General features: G+C 36.0%; 1 protein-coding gene across 4 annotated transcripts in view; it reads right to left on the bottom strand.

The window, feature by feature from the left end:
* The window catches only part of TENM3 (teneurin transmembrane protein 3), a 982465-nt gene that overhangs the window by 67124 nt on the left and 898944 nt on the right, over positions 1–16397 (bottom strand). For 3 of the 4 annotated variants that reach the window (XM_054029684.1, XM_054029686.1, XM_054029685.1), the window contains 6 exons: positions 13818–13844; positions 12186–12203; positions 11136–11282; positions 4823–5039; positions 3687–3806; positions 3006–3267 (listed from right to left, as the gene is read on the bottom strand). In XM_054029684.1, coding sequence (XP_053885659.1) covers positions 3006–3267; positions 3687–3806; positions 4823–5039; positions 11136–11282; positions 12186–12203; positions 13818–13844 — 791 coding nt within the window. The remainder of the gene's footprint in view (positions 1–3005; positions 3268–3686; positions 3807–4822; positions 5040–11135; positions 11283–12185; positions 12204–13817; positions 13845–16397) is intronic. The other variant, XM_054029687.1, reaches the window with a different exon arrangement.

Genomic DNA, 16397 nt, shown 5'->3' on the forward strand with positions numbered 1-16397 from the left:
ATGCCCATCAAAAGTATCATTTAGATGGGGGCTGAGATTGGGATGATTATGTTGCCACGGAAGGTGCAGGGAAATGGAACTTCTGAACCTTGGGGCCATAGGCGCCAGCTCTGTGGGTGCTCCAGGGCTCAAGCACCCATGGAAAAAAAATAGTGGCCAGTTTTCAGAATGGAGAGAGGTAAATAGTGGTATCCCACAGGGGTCTGTACTGGGACATCAACATATTCATAAATGAACTGCAAAAAGGGGTAAACAAGGAGGTGACAAAGTTTGCAGATGATACAAAATTACTCAAGATAGTTAAGTCCAAAGCAGACTGCAAAGAGTTACAAAGGGATCTCACAAAACTGGGTGACTTGTCAACAAAATGGAAGAAGAAATTCAATGTTAAATGCAAAGTAATGCACGTGACAAAATATAATCCCAATTTTACATAAATTAGCTGTTACCTATCACGAAAGAGATCTTGGAGTCATTTGCAGTACTCTGGAAGTACTATGTTTCCAAAGTACTAAAAATTTATATGAATCCTTCTCACTGTGCCTGTATCATCCTGAACTCATTCTCCAACTTCAGAAGACGTAAAAATCATCTCCAGTCATCAATGGGACAGACACAACTGAATAATGTAACTGTCTTTAATGTGCATCAAGACAATTCCAGGGAATTAGATGCAAATAAGATTGCTGACATTTTCATCCAGAAAGCAACAGTGAGACATAATGTCTTTAAAATGGGACGCTAGTGAAAACAGCTTGTAGATGATTGCAATTATTCTAATATACTGTAGCCACTGTCCTCGATGTATCTGCTGCATCTACTTGTGACTGAAGAGTGGTCCTGGCAACCAATTGGCCTTCCTCAGTGAGAGCCTGAAATCGAGCTCTCTCCTTGTTGATGAAGTCCATGGATTTGGAATCATAGGACTGGAAGGGACCTCGATAGGTCTTCTAGTCTAGTCCCCTGCACTCAAGTATTATCTACAATAATTCAGGTAATGATATTTAGCTATCAGTGCTTGGTAACTGGCTGTCCTGAACTGAAGTCTAGTAGAAATGACTTTTGTGTGCTGCATTAACTCTAGAGGTAATGCTTCATCATCCCCTAAAGGTACTGTTTCCAGAAGAACACTCTTAGGGTTACAGTACCTTTAAGGGATGAAGTGTTACCTCTAGAGTTAATGCAGCACACCATTCTGCCCTGCGTGTGGTGCTGAGTGTTGCCAATCCACATTAGAAGGATGGTTGATTAGCAGGGAACTGGGGAATTGCTCCTCTATGTTTTCTGTGCCAACTCCAATCTCCCCTACAGTAAATCTGGCTCTGGCTCTTTTCAGAAAAACAACTGTAAGCATTCCTCAGAAACTTAATGGATAGTTTTTGAATAGAATAAGCTGCAAATCTGAATTTGTACTGGGAGATGTAGCATTAGGCACATGCTTCTGACATTAGAATCTGACTGTTATGGGGTATATTATTCTTGATATATTTGTGTAACTTCCATTAGCAGAAATAGGAGTTATGTGTATTCACTGAGTGGAGAAAACAACCCTTATTTTGTATTTTTGCACAGGGTAATGATTAGCTTTTTGCATGAATAATTAGTGTTTTAACTTAATCAAAAAGTGCTCACATTAGCATAGGTCAAACAATAAGCCAGGTGTGAAGATGGCTTTTGGGAGGTGGGGGGTGTTTTTATTTTTTATATATGTATATATAATAAAGAGCTTTTAAGGCTCTTTACAACTAGTATTGTACATTATTACTTTTCCTTGTTTTATAATAATATATTTGCTACTTCCCATCAATTTTTGGGACCAAATCTATCATATGCTGTCACAACATGAAAATTGGAGCTATTTTGAAATGGATTGTATTATGCAAATAATTTTTGACCTAAGTTGAAGCTATCAAATGTAGAAAAACAGTATTGAAGGATAAAAGCATGTACTGGGTAGCCTAGTTTATGCTTAAATATATTTAATTGCAATTTGTTTATACTTTACCATTTCCTACCATGAATTATTTAATTGTTTTGTCCTTTTCTTAAAAGCTCTAAATGCAACCAATTTTAATTGCACCTGTGATGTTCCCCCTCAGGAAGCAAGGATATTTTTTCCTGAAGAGTTATGAAAACATGTTCTACACAGTTATAATGAATCAAGCAAGCAAACAAACAAAATAGTTATTTTAGCAGGAAAATCCTTGCCAAAAATAAATCACAAGATGATTGCCATTTCTTAAAATGCAATTCTATTTGGGAGCAGAGGAAAATTATATTAATGATTAGTTATTTGAGATTAGGGAATGTAATGTAATCTATATTAGAAACACAAAATCTTCAGAGCATATATTTTTAGTTCAAAACACCTTTTTGCTAACTTTAATCCAACTTTAGGTCTTGCTCCTACAAAGTGCAGAGGTGTAAAGGCTTCAAAAGGTACTGAGAGTGCTCAGTGTCCTGCAAGATCATGTCCTTAAATATCACAAATATGAAATTTCTCACTACTGAAAAAATACAAGTGTACATAATATTTATTAACAATGAATTGATAACATTAATCAAACTATAGTCTAAGGGTTTTGCACTACAATAAAAAAACTCATCTCTCACTTACAATTTTGTAGGTGTGTTCTCAAAAAATAATAATTTTTAATACTAAGGGCTGATAGTCAAAGTCAAATACACAACTCTATGCCCATTTTGAACATACAGGATATGATGATCCTGCAAGGCAATGCACAGCTGAACATCTGTCAATTCATGACATGCAGTATCTTATAATTATGGCAAGCACGTATACAAGTCAAGTATTTGCATGTGTGATACTTTCGTGCACTGGATTTTGAAAATAAACAATATTGGTGTTAACTTACTCACATATAGCACTTTTTCACTAATTATTCAACATTCTTTATTATTATAAATCAGCAGCATATATCTTCTTTATGATAATCTAAAATACATCTGATAGAAAATGTTATTTAGATTGAAGCACATTGTACCTGTGTCTCAGGGATAATGGGACTGTCTTCAGGAGAAATCCTAAAGAAAGTGGATAAAGGTGATGACACAATGACAGGGTTTGGCCTCACAAATCCACTCAGATCACAGCTGGGAATGTCATTCTCTTCCTTCTTCATGACCAGGGTATCCATGACATAAAAGACATTCCATGGAATCCACACTGTGTGATACTGTGTGAGGAATGGTGATCGTTCAAACACCAGAGTTAGAGATGCACCACCATTTGCCACCAAATCAAACCTAGGAGAAATCATAAGGTTATTCAGCAAAGTAAAAAGAAGTCACATACTGTGCAAAGCCATTTACAGTTTGCATTTTATGGATCTGATTCTTCATCCTGTTGCTCCAGTTTTATGCCAATGTAACACAACTGGAAGCAATGGAGAAGTTAATCAAATTACATTGGTGTAAAACTGGGGTAAGAGAGTGGAGAATATGGCCTCTGTGTTTAAATAACCAAGAACTTTTTCCTCTCTCAAAATAATAATTAAAAAAATAATCAACGAGTAGGAAAATGTCTGATAACTGTTTTTGCAGTATTTACAAAGGAACAGTTTGCAGTGATAGTGTCTACAACTCCTAGTGTAACAAGCCTCTCTAATTAAATAAAGCTGCAATCTCCATATTCTAATGATAGAAGTGGCTGGCAGCAAACTTACATTCCATCTTGGCGAGTGATTGTGTAACCATATTCTGGATAATGTAAAAAGGAGACATTAACTCCAATGAGTGGCGTTCCATCGGCAGTTAATACTTGGCCCCTGATGACAGATGCAAGGCTGTGGGAAAAGGTGCAGAATTAGATTATGCATTTATTTGCTCAGATATTGCTAGCATGATTATCAGTAATACAACTTAAAAAAACAAACACACCATTACATGGCATCTATGTAATCCATGCTGCCAAGCCATCGCCCTCTTATAAGCTCTAATTTACATTCTCTAACTGCTTCTATATTTACCCTGTTGTTTTAATTTGGTGCAGATTGTCTTGAGAGAGTTACCAAGACCAGTAATTTAGGATGAATTTTTAAAACTTATAAATTCTAGACTTTCCTTCTCTAAGTCATATCTCTCACACTTTCATAAAGAAAAATGTACTTTCCAATTAATTCCAAGGCAATCTGTAACTCTGTAGGGTCAAGAAGTATAAAATGTAAAAGGGGCAATAAGGAACATTAGTTCACCAACTTTCAATCAATTGCTGTGCTGAAATGCATCAAATGCTGCTAACTGCAGATTCAGGAATGCTAGTGTAAATCATCTTCTTTCACTCAGTGAGATGTAAGACACCTGCTTTCAGTTACTCGTTTATTTTTAGGGCATTACTACTCTGTAAAGCACCAGTCAAACTGCATATTGCAACCATACTATCATGCACTTACCAATCCTATTACATTAATTCATAATTAATATTATTTACTGAACTCAGCTTAAAAAGTGCACCTCTGCCTTTCCTTCTGGGGTGTTTCCATTGGTTTGATATATTGCCAACTGAGCTAACCCAAATCAACTGGTTTAATGAAGATTTATTTAATCCTGAATGAAATAGCCTCTTAGAACCCAGGTATTAACATGGCAAAGTATGTGTAACTCACTAGCACTAGCCATTTTAATTTTTGTAAGAAATCAGGTAAAATAGTCATGTTAATATTTAAAAAAAATAATGTTGCATTTGTTGAAAGCCCACTCCATTAAATGTCACAATTGCAGTGGACATCCTAGCAATGTGAATCACATATACACTTTAAAATTTCATTTTATTCTCATGAAGGAATGATCCATTCATATTCACCTCTTATTGAAAGGACTTTCTCCAGGTATCACATGGGTGCTATCCGGCCCTGTAAGAAAACTGATCCGGTCATAAAAAGATTTGGCAGCTTGCTGAGATGGTGATTGTTGGCTTTGGCTAATGATATCTTGGGGATCAGGCAGTCCACGACAATAGGGCTGATTTTGGCAGGAACTCTGCAAGCAGCAGTCGGGATCCATGCAGTCAATTAATCCATCTGTGGGCAGAAATTCAGACAAATGAATAATGCTTCTTTCTGTTCTTTATATTTGAACGAGCAATTAGACACACTTTTCATTCAGAGGGATTTAAAAATGATTACAGTATGAAAGAATATCAGTAGTTTAGATTTTTAATAATTCACTTTCAAGAAATGAAAGGCCCAATCTTGTACTGAGCTCCCAAACTCTCATGGAAATCAATGGGAATTGAAGCCACTCAACATCTTGCAGGTCTAGTCCGCATATTAAAAATATTTATTACATTTTTTGCTTATTTAAAACAAAACAAAGCATTTAGACTCTCCAGACACAGCTGACTTATAAATATTAAATACTTTTTATGGGGGTTAAGTAGCTTTTATGCAAGGTTATTTGGTATGCAAGGAAGAGAAACAGGTAACTCCCACTCCACTGCTTTCTTGAACCTATATAATGTATCTGTGCTGCAAGTAGCTTTAAATATTAAAGAACATTTATCAAGCTAGATTTTTTTTAACTTTGGAAGAAAGGGTTTGCAGCTACTGGCAAAGGTAATCTTCACAAGTCTTTTTCATAAAAATGTATGAGAGCAAAATCTGTGTTAAACATTTTATATTTTAATTCATGAGCAGCTGATGCTGAATGTTAGCTAACACAAACATGCTTTACGTACACATGTGGATTTTTTTTTATGTATAGATACAGCACATTCACATATGATACAGATTAAACCTGTCATCTTTAGAAATCTAATATGGTGGGGGATTAAAATCAAACTCAAATAGATTACTGTTTAATTAGCTGCAAGTAAAACAAGTCTGGAAATGTTAGCTACAGAAAGTTTTCTAGGTAATTTAATACAGTATCATAGAGCTGATAATTGTTTTCCCCAAAAGAGGAGCAAGGCTGAAATAGCTCAAGCATATTATCATTCAATTTAGATAAGGAAAGAGGACTGTATTTTACAAAAGAATAGAAAATATACTGATACAGCAGCTTGAGGAAGCCTATGATAGTTCCATTTACAAAACAGCTAGCTTTATTATTAAAACTAAAACCACACACGCAAATCAACTAAGGTTATATTAATGCATTATGTGCTAAAATGATATAAGTTTTCTTTCAAATGTACCTTATGCTGCATTTTGCTTAAGAATTTCTTTACTACATGGAACAGAGTTAGTGTCCTGGCATAGTGTTAAGGGCCTGATGATCCATTTCTTGCTCACATAAAACTCCCACTTCAGTCAACCAACATCAGTGGGCACTTCAGGAGTGGTTAAAAGAGTGACGACTCAGACCATACATTGAATTAAGAAGAAGCATTACTGATAGTACCTGGGAGGATTTTCTTCAGACTGATTCCATTAAAATATGAAAGCTTTCATAACCAAAATATTCTGATACCATATTGGTTTTGGCTGGACTAATGTGAGTCAGTATTAAAACCCAGTACAGTCACGGCTGAAGGCTTTGTTTTGATTTTTACACTTCCATGTCCTCCCTCAGGCAATATTTGGTACAGTTGCCAAAGAGAAATGCACAAATTTAGTCATTCATCTTTGTTAGTTTATAAAAAGCAAATGTACATCTGGTGTGTAGTCTGCAGGTCATAAAACTGCATGAGATTGACATCTTCTGAACTAATCAGCTGGAAATGCATTTTTACAAGCCTCTCTGCTAACATCAATCAGAGAAAGAATCTCATTTTCACCAGCCAAGATACAGGTACACACTGTTTGTTATTTTTCTGTGGAGTTTATCAGCAACTTGCCCAAGCGAGTGACGGATGGTTATGAATCTGGCTCTCTATAACTTAAGATAACATTTTTCATTCTTTCTCTATACTTATATAGCTAGTGCTGTCTAGTGATACTAAGTTGTCTGTCTATTGCCCTCTGTGTCAAAAAGTAAAATAGCCTTGGTGGAATAGCTCAACAAAATCATTGACGTATTTTAGTTTAGCCTAAAATTATTAGACTTTACTTAGCTGCTATATTTCTCAGAGTTAAAAGAAAAAAATACAAAGAAAATCAAAGATGTTCCAGTTCAATCAATAATCATTACCAATTCAAGAAGACTACATTGTATTTTTGATTCTAGATATAAGTTGTTCTTTTATGTACAGCAGGTATGTATATATTTGTGTAGAGAAAATCTTCATCCATTCAGAAAGTTTAAAATCTTGTAATAAAAATCTTGGCTAGCTGTACTTTTTCCTTAGCTGAAACATGCACAGAACTGCAGCAGGATATGGTCTTGTTTTAAGAACTGCTATCTCTAGAGATTAATAAAAAGGCATTGAAAGGGAGGGGTCAGAACTCCCCCAGAGTGTGTTTTGTCCCATTGTCCCCACCCCCTGGAAAATTGGTATGTTTGGGAAGTAAATTCAAAACAGAAGATAGATAAGAGACCTACAAATGATAAGCCCCGTTTTTAAAAGAAACACCAATTAACTAGGAGGTTGATGGGGAATATTTCTCAAAGGTGCATTTTAGAATTAAATTCTGCAAAGTTGGCCAAGGAAGGATGGCAACATCATTTAACCCCCATAACTGACATTCCTTTTGAAATGCTATATACTATGGAGTCAGGGTATAAGAAAGGCATTTTTTGCATAGATTTATTTCACTATAAGTCAACTTTCATGATTAGTGGCAGTTACAGCTCTTTCTGACTGCTTTCAAGGTCACATATAGCTCAGAATAGGACCCAATCCAAATCTCCTATTTAATCAGTGAGAGTTTTCCCATTGACATTAATGATAGGCAAACCAGGCTGTTACTGTATAAATCAGCGCTATAAAACTCCACAGAAGGTTGCTGCTGAGACTGAGTGCCTGCTGAGTTTTTAAATGGCTTGGAGAACCTGTAGAGCTGATAAAGCCTACATATTTTCTCCTGCAGAAATAAGCTCTGTAGGCTTCTTGCCCAAGCAACTTTTTATTTTGAGGAGCTTCCCAAGATCTACAGACTCCTAATAGATATTTCAGTCCCTCATTGCTCCTTATACTGTGTATATGGAGTTGTATTTCATGATAAACTGATTGCAACTGAGAAAAAAGACTTCACTTTCATTTCAGAAGATAAGTGAGATCCTTACATGTAAATTTTACTTTACTCTGAGCCATAACTAGCTGATGATTTTTATATGAAACCACAATTGACTTAAATGGAAATTCTACATACATGATAATGATAAAATATGGGTCTTTTTTATATAGTGTAATACAGGAGCAATTTTTCTAAGTGAGGAAGTACAAGCATCCTCTGTCTTTGGCTGCACATGCTTTGTTCCCACTAAACTCAAATGGAGTCCCTTCCCTCCTCACAAGTACATTAAGAACAGAATTCAGCCTATGCTCATTGTGTGCATCCACACTCCACTACAGATTGTTAAAATGTGAGCTACATCCCTAAACCCAGGAAGTTTAAGGAAAAAGTCACCCTTCCTTTAAAAGACAGGGTGCAATCCATAGTGTAGTATGGAACCCTACAGCAAAAGGCTTATATAATATCCACTCCAGAAATATGGCAACAATGCTTAGAAAAAAACGTGTTTAAAAATACTCCAATTCTATAACTGAAGTCAATGGGAGTTTTGTGCTCTGAGAGGTTACAAAATCAATCAAAACAACAGCTAGGAATCAAAGCAACAGCATACAGTATTTAAAGTTACATTAAGCACAGTATTTAATTTAGCTAGCAACCAAGACAACAATAATTATTTAACTACTGATTCTAACAGAACATAAACCACAGTGTCCAGAATAGTCACCGCTATAAATTCAGCAAATGTGCTCAGAATATTATATCTCCTAAAATAAACAAATACAGCTAAGAAATGTCTTTTTGCTACTACCTAATGTGGTCTGGAATCTGGATGGCTTATTGGGAAATTAGCTGCTTGATTGCTAGAACTCTTGGTGATTGGAGAAGCAATACACCTCTCTCTAGGTTGACTTTTAACAAAGAGGCACTTACTTTTCCCTCTCTCTCTTTCAGTACCCTTTGAGCTGGGTTATTTATTTATTTATTTAAATTATTTTGCATCCTTTCCACTGGGGCCAATCAAGGTTTGAAATTAATAAAAAACCTTTTGCTGTGGTATATAGATTAAAAAACAAACTAAACAAACAAACACCCCACAAACAGTCCACTAATGGAACAACACACTTAAGAGTAATATTATCACACAGGTCTACACTAAAAAGTTAAGTTGACCCAGCTACATCGCTCAGGGGTGTGAAAAATCTTCCATTTACCTGACTACCACCTCCTGGGCAGGGGGACGAACTACAATGATGAGAGAACAACCTCCTGTTGCTGTAGTGAGTGACTACACTGAAGTGCTACAGAGGCATAGCTACAGTGCTGCAGTGTTTTAACTGTAGATGTAGCCTAAGGGTATATCTACACTGCAAAAAGAAACCCACAGCAGTGAGTCTGAAACCTGTATAAACTGACTCAGACTCATGTTAAAGGGCTAAAAATAGCAATGTACTTGTTCCTCCTTGGGCTGGAGCCCAGACTCTGAAACATAGTGATAGGGTTGGGTCTCAGAACTTGAGCTACAGCCCAAGTGAGAATGTCTACTCTGCTATTTTTAGCACTGTAGCAAAATCAGAGTCAGTTGACCAGTGGTCTCAGACTTGCTGCTATGGGTGGTTTTTTTTTTTGCAGTGTAGATGTACACTAAAGCTACATTCTCTCCTGTTATAAACTGTCACAGCTCCACTGAAGTCTACTTCATTGATTCCAGTGGCGTTGTGCCAACTTACACAGGGCAGAGAGCTTGGTCCAATATTGGCTCACTGCCCAACTGAACCAACTGGTCACTAGAGCCTAATGGGTCACCTCAGGACCCAAACTGTGAAACGTATGAAAAGTTAACTCAAAATATAAAATAAACGATATAGAAGTGTTGGAAATAAACATTTATCTTAACATACAATCTGAAAAAGAAAATAAACTTAGCAAAGATGTTTTGACAATAATTTTCTCATGTATGATCTCAACGGTAAATGTTGTTGTTACTACTATTCTTTATTATGTGTATGACTGAGATCAGGGCCGCATCATGCTAGGCAGAAGCAAAGAGACTATGAGGAAGGGAATTGGAGCAAACAGCCAGTCAGAACAGGGAAGGAATGTCCAGAGCAAAAACTGAAATTGGGCACTGATGACATAATCAGTGTCCAAAGGTCCTTATTGCAGCTGCTTACTTCTGCTTCTTCTGGCTGAGCTTCTGGGTTGCCCCTCCCAGCAGTTTCATTTCCCCAGATTCACAAAGAGGCAGGGGGGTGGGGGTGGGGATGGGGTTGGGGTAGGAGGCTTTCCCCTGCAGAGTTCTGAGATGCTGGGGGAGAGAAGCTACAGGGGTAATGTGAAGATCAATCTAATATTTTATTATATTATTTCCTTCACATGGTAGATGTGATTCTGAAGACAGGTTGATAAGTTATATCTACCTTTTATATCTCTTTTAGGCCCCAACCCTGCAGTGAGATGTACGCAGGCAGATCCCTGAAGCCAGTGGTCCTGCATGCATGTCATTGTGGTTTGGGGCCTTGTTATCTAAAAAGAAATATTCAGTTTGTTGGATAAGTGACAGACCACAGGATAGCAAGTAAAAGAATGGTGCTGGGAGTGTCCTGTCTTCACAGGTTATGGATAAATGAGATCCATACTCTGGGCACACATCCTGTGATGCAATTACACAGTCCTTTCACTCAATGATATTCCTAATGAAGTCAATGGAAATGTTGTCTTAGTAAGGATTTTAGAACTGTTCTGTATTTGTGTACAATATGTTTCTAATGCTCAAGGAATTAAGACCCTACTGTTTTGTCCTTGCATAAAATAACGTTATCGGGAATCTAATGTGTCACTAATGAATTTCTAAATACACCTTTGTAACCAACTCTTAAGGGTTTGCTGGCATCCCAAATGAAGGCAGTAAATGTTGTAGTACCATCTATTTTTACATGCATCTCATCAAGCTAGTAAAATATATGTATGATTCTCATAGCAGTATTTTTTCACCCGATTGTAAAATTCTTTGCTTTTCAATATATTTTCCCCAGTGTTAAAATTTAACTCTGTATAACTTACCTCCTTCATTGTCCTTGCTATCAGTGCACAGAGTTTCCATGGCTACATCACATCCTGCTCCTCTCCATCCTGGCTGGCAAACACAATGCCAACCGTTTTGGTCCAATGTACATCTTCCATTACTATTGCACAGACCAGGGCAGCCCTCTGTCAAAAGAGACAAAGAAGGAAACCACAAGTGATTTAAATATTGCAATTATTTTCAGTCTAAAAAAATACAAACAGGGGACACTTACTGGGAACAGGCCTTTATAACAGCACAAATACTGTAATTGCACATGGAGAGGAACAGCAACAATACCTAGGGAAATCTAATTCTTAACAAAGTGGCATCTTTGATTGGCCTGACACTTGAGACACCACTTACCTGTGCAGGCAGGAAATATATGCAACAATCCTCTAAAATACCTGCAGGCCAGACAAAATTAAGTTTTTATTTTCTTTGAGAAAGTAACGAGAGGAGCGCACAGCGCAAAATACAGTCATGTAAAGTGATACCATTTCTGTGCTGGTGGTATAGATTAATATTTGCCCTGTGCAATATTGGTCACTTGCTGGTATAGATTTTGTTAAGCTCCTCGTTACTTTAAATAAATCCCTCCAGATTCTGAAGTATGATTCTATGCACGCAGTAAAAGAGAACATTAATTTTATCTGGTCTCAGAGTTGCCGTATATTCATGTGAAATTACAGTGCATTAAATAAATAATCACACAAAGTATAGGCCAGTTTTAATGACTATACTTTATGCCAAAAGTACATTCCTTTTCACAGAATAAGCAAAGCCCAGGAAATAGTGAAGCAGCTTAGCATCTATTCTAACAAACATTAGGATTCAGGCTGCATACGGATGGGACAGGACTGACAGGATTTCCAACTAAATGTAATAGCTGTGCGTATTTGATTACTTAGGACGGACAAAATGAAATACCATAAGGACCACAATAAAACATTGATAGACTGAACAAAAACACGGTAGTGACGTGCTTCAAGACAGATAGCGGAGAGTGATTCTTTGTGACAATCTCCCTAAGGCTTTTGTGCTGTTACCTTTATATCCTATCTTGTCTGCTTTTATGGCCAAGGAGGGAAAATTTGGGAAACAATTAAAATAATTTAATATATCCAAAATCTGTAATTGTTTTCAGTCTAACATTACATAAAAACAATATCTATCACTTCCTACTGATGAAATCTGGCATGCAGCCAACATGATCTGTATGAGGATGATGACACTTTATAAATATGTAGATTCTAGTTCCTTATCTATGATAGTGAGAAGACATTGACAGAAGCAAGTACAGAAATGGTATTAAATATCCTAAGAACAAGTGGTGGCTACAAATCAGATATTTTTGGACACAACAGTTATTTGTAACTTTACACAGTATAAAAATAAATAAAACTTGCCACCGCATTTTTTTATTTTTATTGGTTTTGCTTTATCTACCTATATGTAAACTAGAAAAGTGCCTGGTTTTGGTTAATGTTTAGTCACTCTTGGAACAATCTGTTCAAGATAATTATATTAATTTTTCTTCTAAGGAATTTTTAATTTACTGACTCCCTTCTCCACCTATGTAATGTGAAATAAAAAGAATTCTATGGGGCATTGTCTTTTGTAAAATGTTGAAGGTACAGAAGGACGGGAATCATAACAGCCTCTCACCTTAACAAGGTCTGAGAGAGTTATACTTATGGATATCATGTCATCATGCCAGGCTGAGATTAGTCTTGCTGCCCTGTTTCTTTTCAGGCTGCAGTTGCCAACTGTATTTATTAACTGTATGTGCAGAAGGCTAATTTTGCTTCTGAATACATTTCTTCTGCTTTGTTTATAGAAGACAGAGATTTAATTCCCCTACTGACAAAGTGTTACAGAAGTCACCTGAGTGCACTCAAGACTTATTGTATGAAAGCCTGGATATTGTCATGAATATTGCCATATTCTAATGAAAAAAGCACAAAAAAGGAATAGAAAAAAGGTAATTTGGGGAAAGAGGGATAGGGATTTTCTTTTTGGAAGTATTTTTTCACCTAATTTTTACCATAACTGAAGATATGAGAAACTCTGCTGTTTTATGTTGTGCCTTATTCTGCCCATGAATTTTGTATCCCTGATCCATTCCATTGCAAACATTGTAAGGCTTTTACAGCTTCTCATACAAATCTTAAAATAGGATTTCACATAGATTTTCAAACATTTAGAGAAAGGGAGGCAACAGAATGTGTATACAAAATTAATTGGGTTGTTCTCTCTTTATTTAATCAAATTATGCATTAGAATTGATGGTTTCTTACTCGGCGACAAGAGTGTCAGTTTGCTTCTTTTCTTAAATATTTAATGCTTCACAACTAAGTGCCCAACTAGCAGGATTAATAAAACGAACAGCAAATGCACTGTTATCTTCAGTTTTTGGTTTTGGAAAATATTAATGTATTTATACAGTATATATAGAAACTTACGTAACAATTAGTTAAATGTTCATGTGTGACACAAAAGGTTTAGTATTTTAAGTTTGAGGTATGTATTAAAAGTAATGTGAACCAAATTTATAATTCATGGAATACACATAAGAAAAAGTTGCTTTTGCCAAATCTAGTGCAGTGGTCACTATAAATATAAATATATCAATAAACATGTAGGCATAGGCAGGTCAACAAAGAGCAAATATACAGTACCTTTAACTATCTTATCCAAATAGTGAGCTTGAGAATTAAAAAGGAAAAAAAAAAAAAAAGAACAGACAGACATTTCAGAAGTGTCACATAGGACAAGAATTGTTCAGAATTCACATGCAAATAGAGCAGGTGCAGCTGACATGAGAGAGACCTTACAGCACACAACAGAAATGTATTTCATAGCTTCTAAAAATGCGAAATATTATTTTTCAGCAAATGTAGTCATGATTCTATGGAACACTCAGCATTTAAAAACAAGGCTACAGAATAAACAGATGCTACCTTTCAAAGACTGGGTTTTTCTTTTTTTCTTCTTCCTTCTGACTGCTTTAGACATATTTTGACTTTTATGTAGGACAAATATGAAAGCTAGCAAAGAAATATGATTTTAATGCAACTTAGATCAGTTACTTAGTTTATGAACTTTAAAACATTGACCAGGCAGGAAGATCATGTATTGCTCAGACAATATAACCAGCACTATATCTTAATTCTGATCTGGATTAGTAGCATTTTAGGGAGGAATAATTTCCCTCTGCTTTAGCTAAACCCAGTTATTCATCTGAGCACACACAGCTAATTATACAAAACAGTGAGCTACATTATGGGATTTTGTGTGGAGGATAGTAGTCTAGTAGTGATGAAGTTGAAATTACCAAATCCATTTAATGTAGAAAGAAGGCGGGTGTTATATTAAGGTTTTAGATGTATAAAAATAAATAGCATTGAATATCTAAGAATAGCAAGAATCCAACCATAAGTAATGATATCTAGAAAGAGAAGAAGCCACTAAGACATGTTAGTTGTATTCTATACCACTTAACCTTTTGGTAACTGAAATCTGGAAATTTGGAAGTGGGGTTAGGGGGAGGACGGGAGAAAATTTCAGCTTCCTAAGCTTTGAGGAAGAAAATGTAAGATGCTCAAAGCATAACTTATTCTTGATAATGAGAAGGTTAAAAGTTGACAGGACAAGATGTAAATAGTAATAACAGGACATTTAAGAGACAGTAACTACAAAGTAAAATAAACCACAACTAAAAAGAAAAGAGATATACCTGGCATTTCAATGTGGGCCCAATTCTCCCCTCATCTACACCAGTGTAACTCCACTGAGTTCAGTGGGGTTGCTCTTTGATTACTCTCTAATGTGCATGAGAGAAGAATCAAGTCTTGTCCATATGAACTGTGAGCACTAATATTTGTTTGAAGATTATATGCAGTATATTTTTGCTACTGATATATTTAAAGTATTTACACATATGAAGATATAGCACGTTATGAACAAACAGCTTAATAAGTGGAATAATAAAATAATAAACAGTTATGGAATGGAAAATAACAAAAATGAAATGGAAAAAAATCCAAAAAACTGGGAAAAGCATGTTTTTATTAAATGAGCTGACCATGCAGCATTGCCTGCCTGAATGGTACCAAGACTAAGGAGAGGATCATATAGTAAAATATTAAGTGCAAGGGTAAAGGGACCAGAGGATCCCTAACTACTTTCCTCTGTCCACTAAGAGGCTCCTTCGTGGGATTTGGGACAATCTATCTAGTGTCAGCCACTGGCACATATATATTTATAAGGACTCCCTTGCCTCTTTCTCTCTGGTATTCTGGTATGATAAAGCACTCTCATGAGCAGTTTGGCTAATGCCAATAACTAGGAGCCAAAAGGTTAGCTGCAGTATCACATGATGAAATAGAAAAGAGGCAGTAAAACAAATCTATCTGTGTGCTATTTTGACAGGGTCAGGAGGGAGATGTGTCCAGACCTCCTCAATCAGCAGGGTGGCAGAATGATGCAGGGTTTAGGTTAAAGTATGTTAAAAAGTTTGATGGTGTGAGGAGGGTAAAGGGAATTCTCATGGCTCTGAATGGAATGTGGAAAAATACAAGCAGAGGTGTAAAATTCCAAAGATTTTCTAGTATTATTACAAAAACAAACACCCCCCCCACAGTATATATTGCACTCACAGATCGTGCAGTATAAATAGGTACATATTTAACAAGTGGCAGATACATTTCCCTTATAAATTGTCCTGCAAAGAATTGTTAATGCTGGTTGGAAAACTCACATTCACCACTTTATGTTTCACCACAGATCACAAATCAGACTTTTTTTAATTTAACGTTTCCCATTAGTCTTCCATTAGAGATATAAGTAGGTAACATCCTTAGCGTATTCATATGCTAGTTTCTGTAGATGTGCTAGAACAGCTACAGTCTGCAAATAAGTATATATTAAATCCATTTATTCCAATCAGCTCCTGTTTAAATCAGCATGAGCAGCATACCCATTGATTTGATATTCCTTAATTGGTACTCACTGCACTGTTTTATTACTGATTACCCTGTCATAAAGGATTATAACAGTGACATAATTTTAAATGCTGTATAACAAATTCATATTCTTATTAATTTATTCATACACTTTACGAGAGATTTTCACTTACCATAATCTTTCTAGTCAAAGATTAGAATATAACATGCCAAATATTCTGTTTAGTAAATAGTCTTGTCAGGAAGTCTACCTAGTCTGATAATATGCCAAAATACTTCGCCAGTATTAGCAGT

This window comes from Malaclemys terrapin, chromosome 5, assembly GCF_027887155.1.
Source record: "Malaclemys terrapin pileata isolate rMalTer1 chromosome 5, rMalTer1.hap1, whole genome shotgun sequence".
In the NCBI taxonomy this organism is placed as follows: Eukaryota; Metazoa; Chordata; order Testudines; family Emydidae; genus Malaclemys; species Malaclemys terrapin.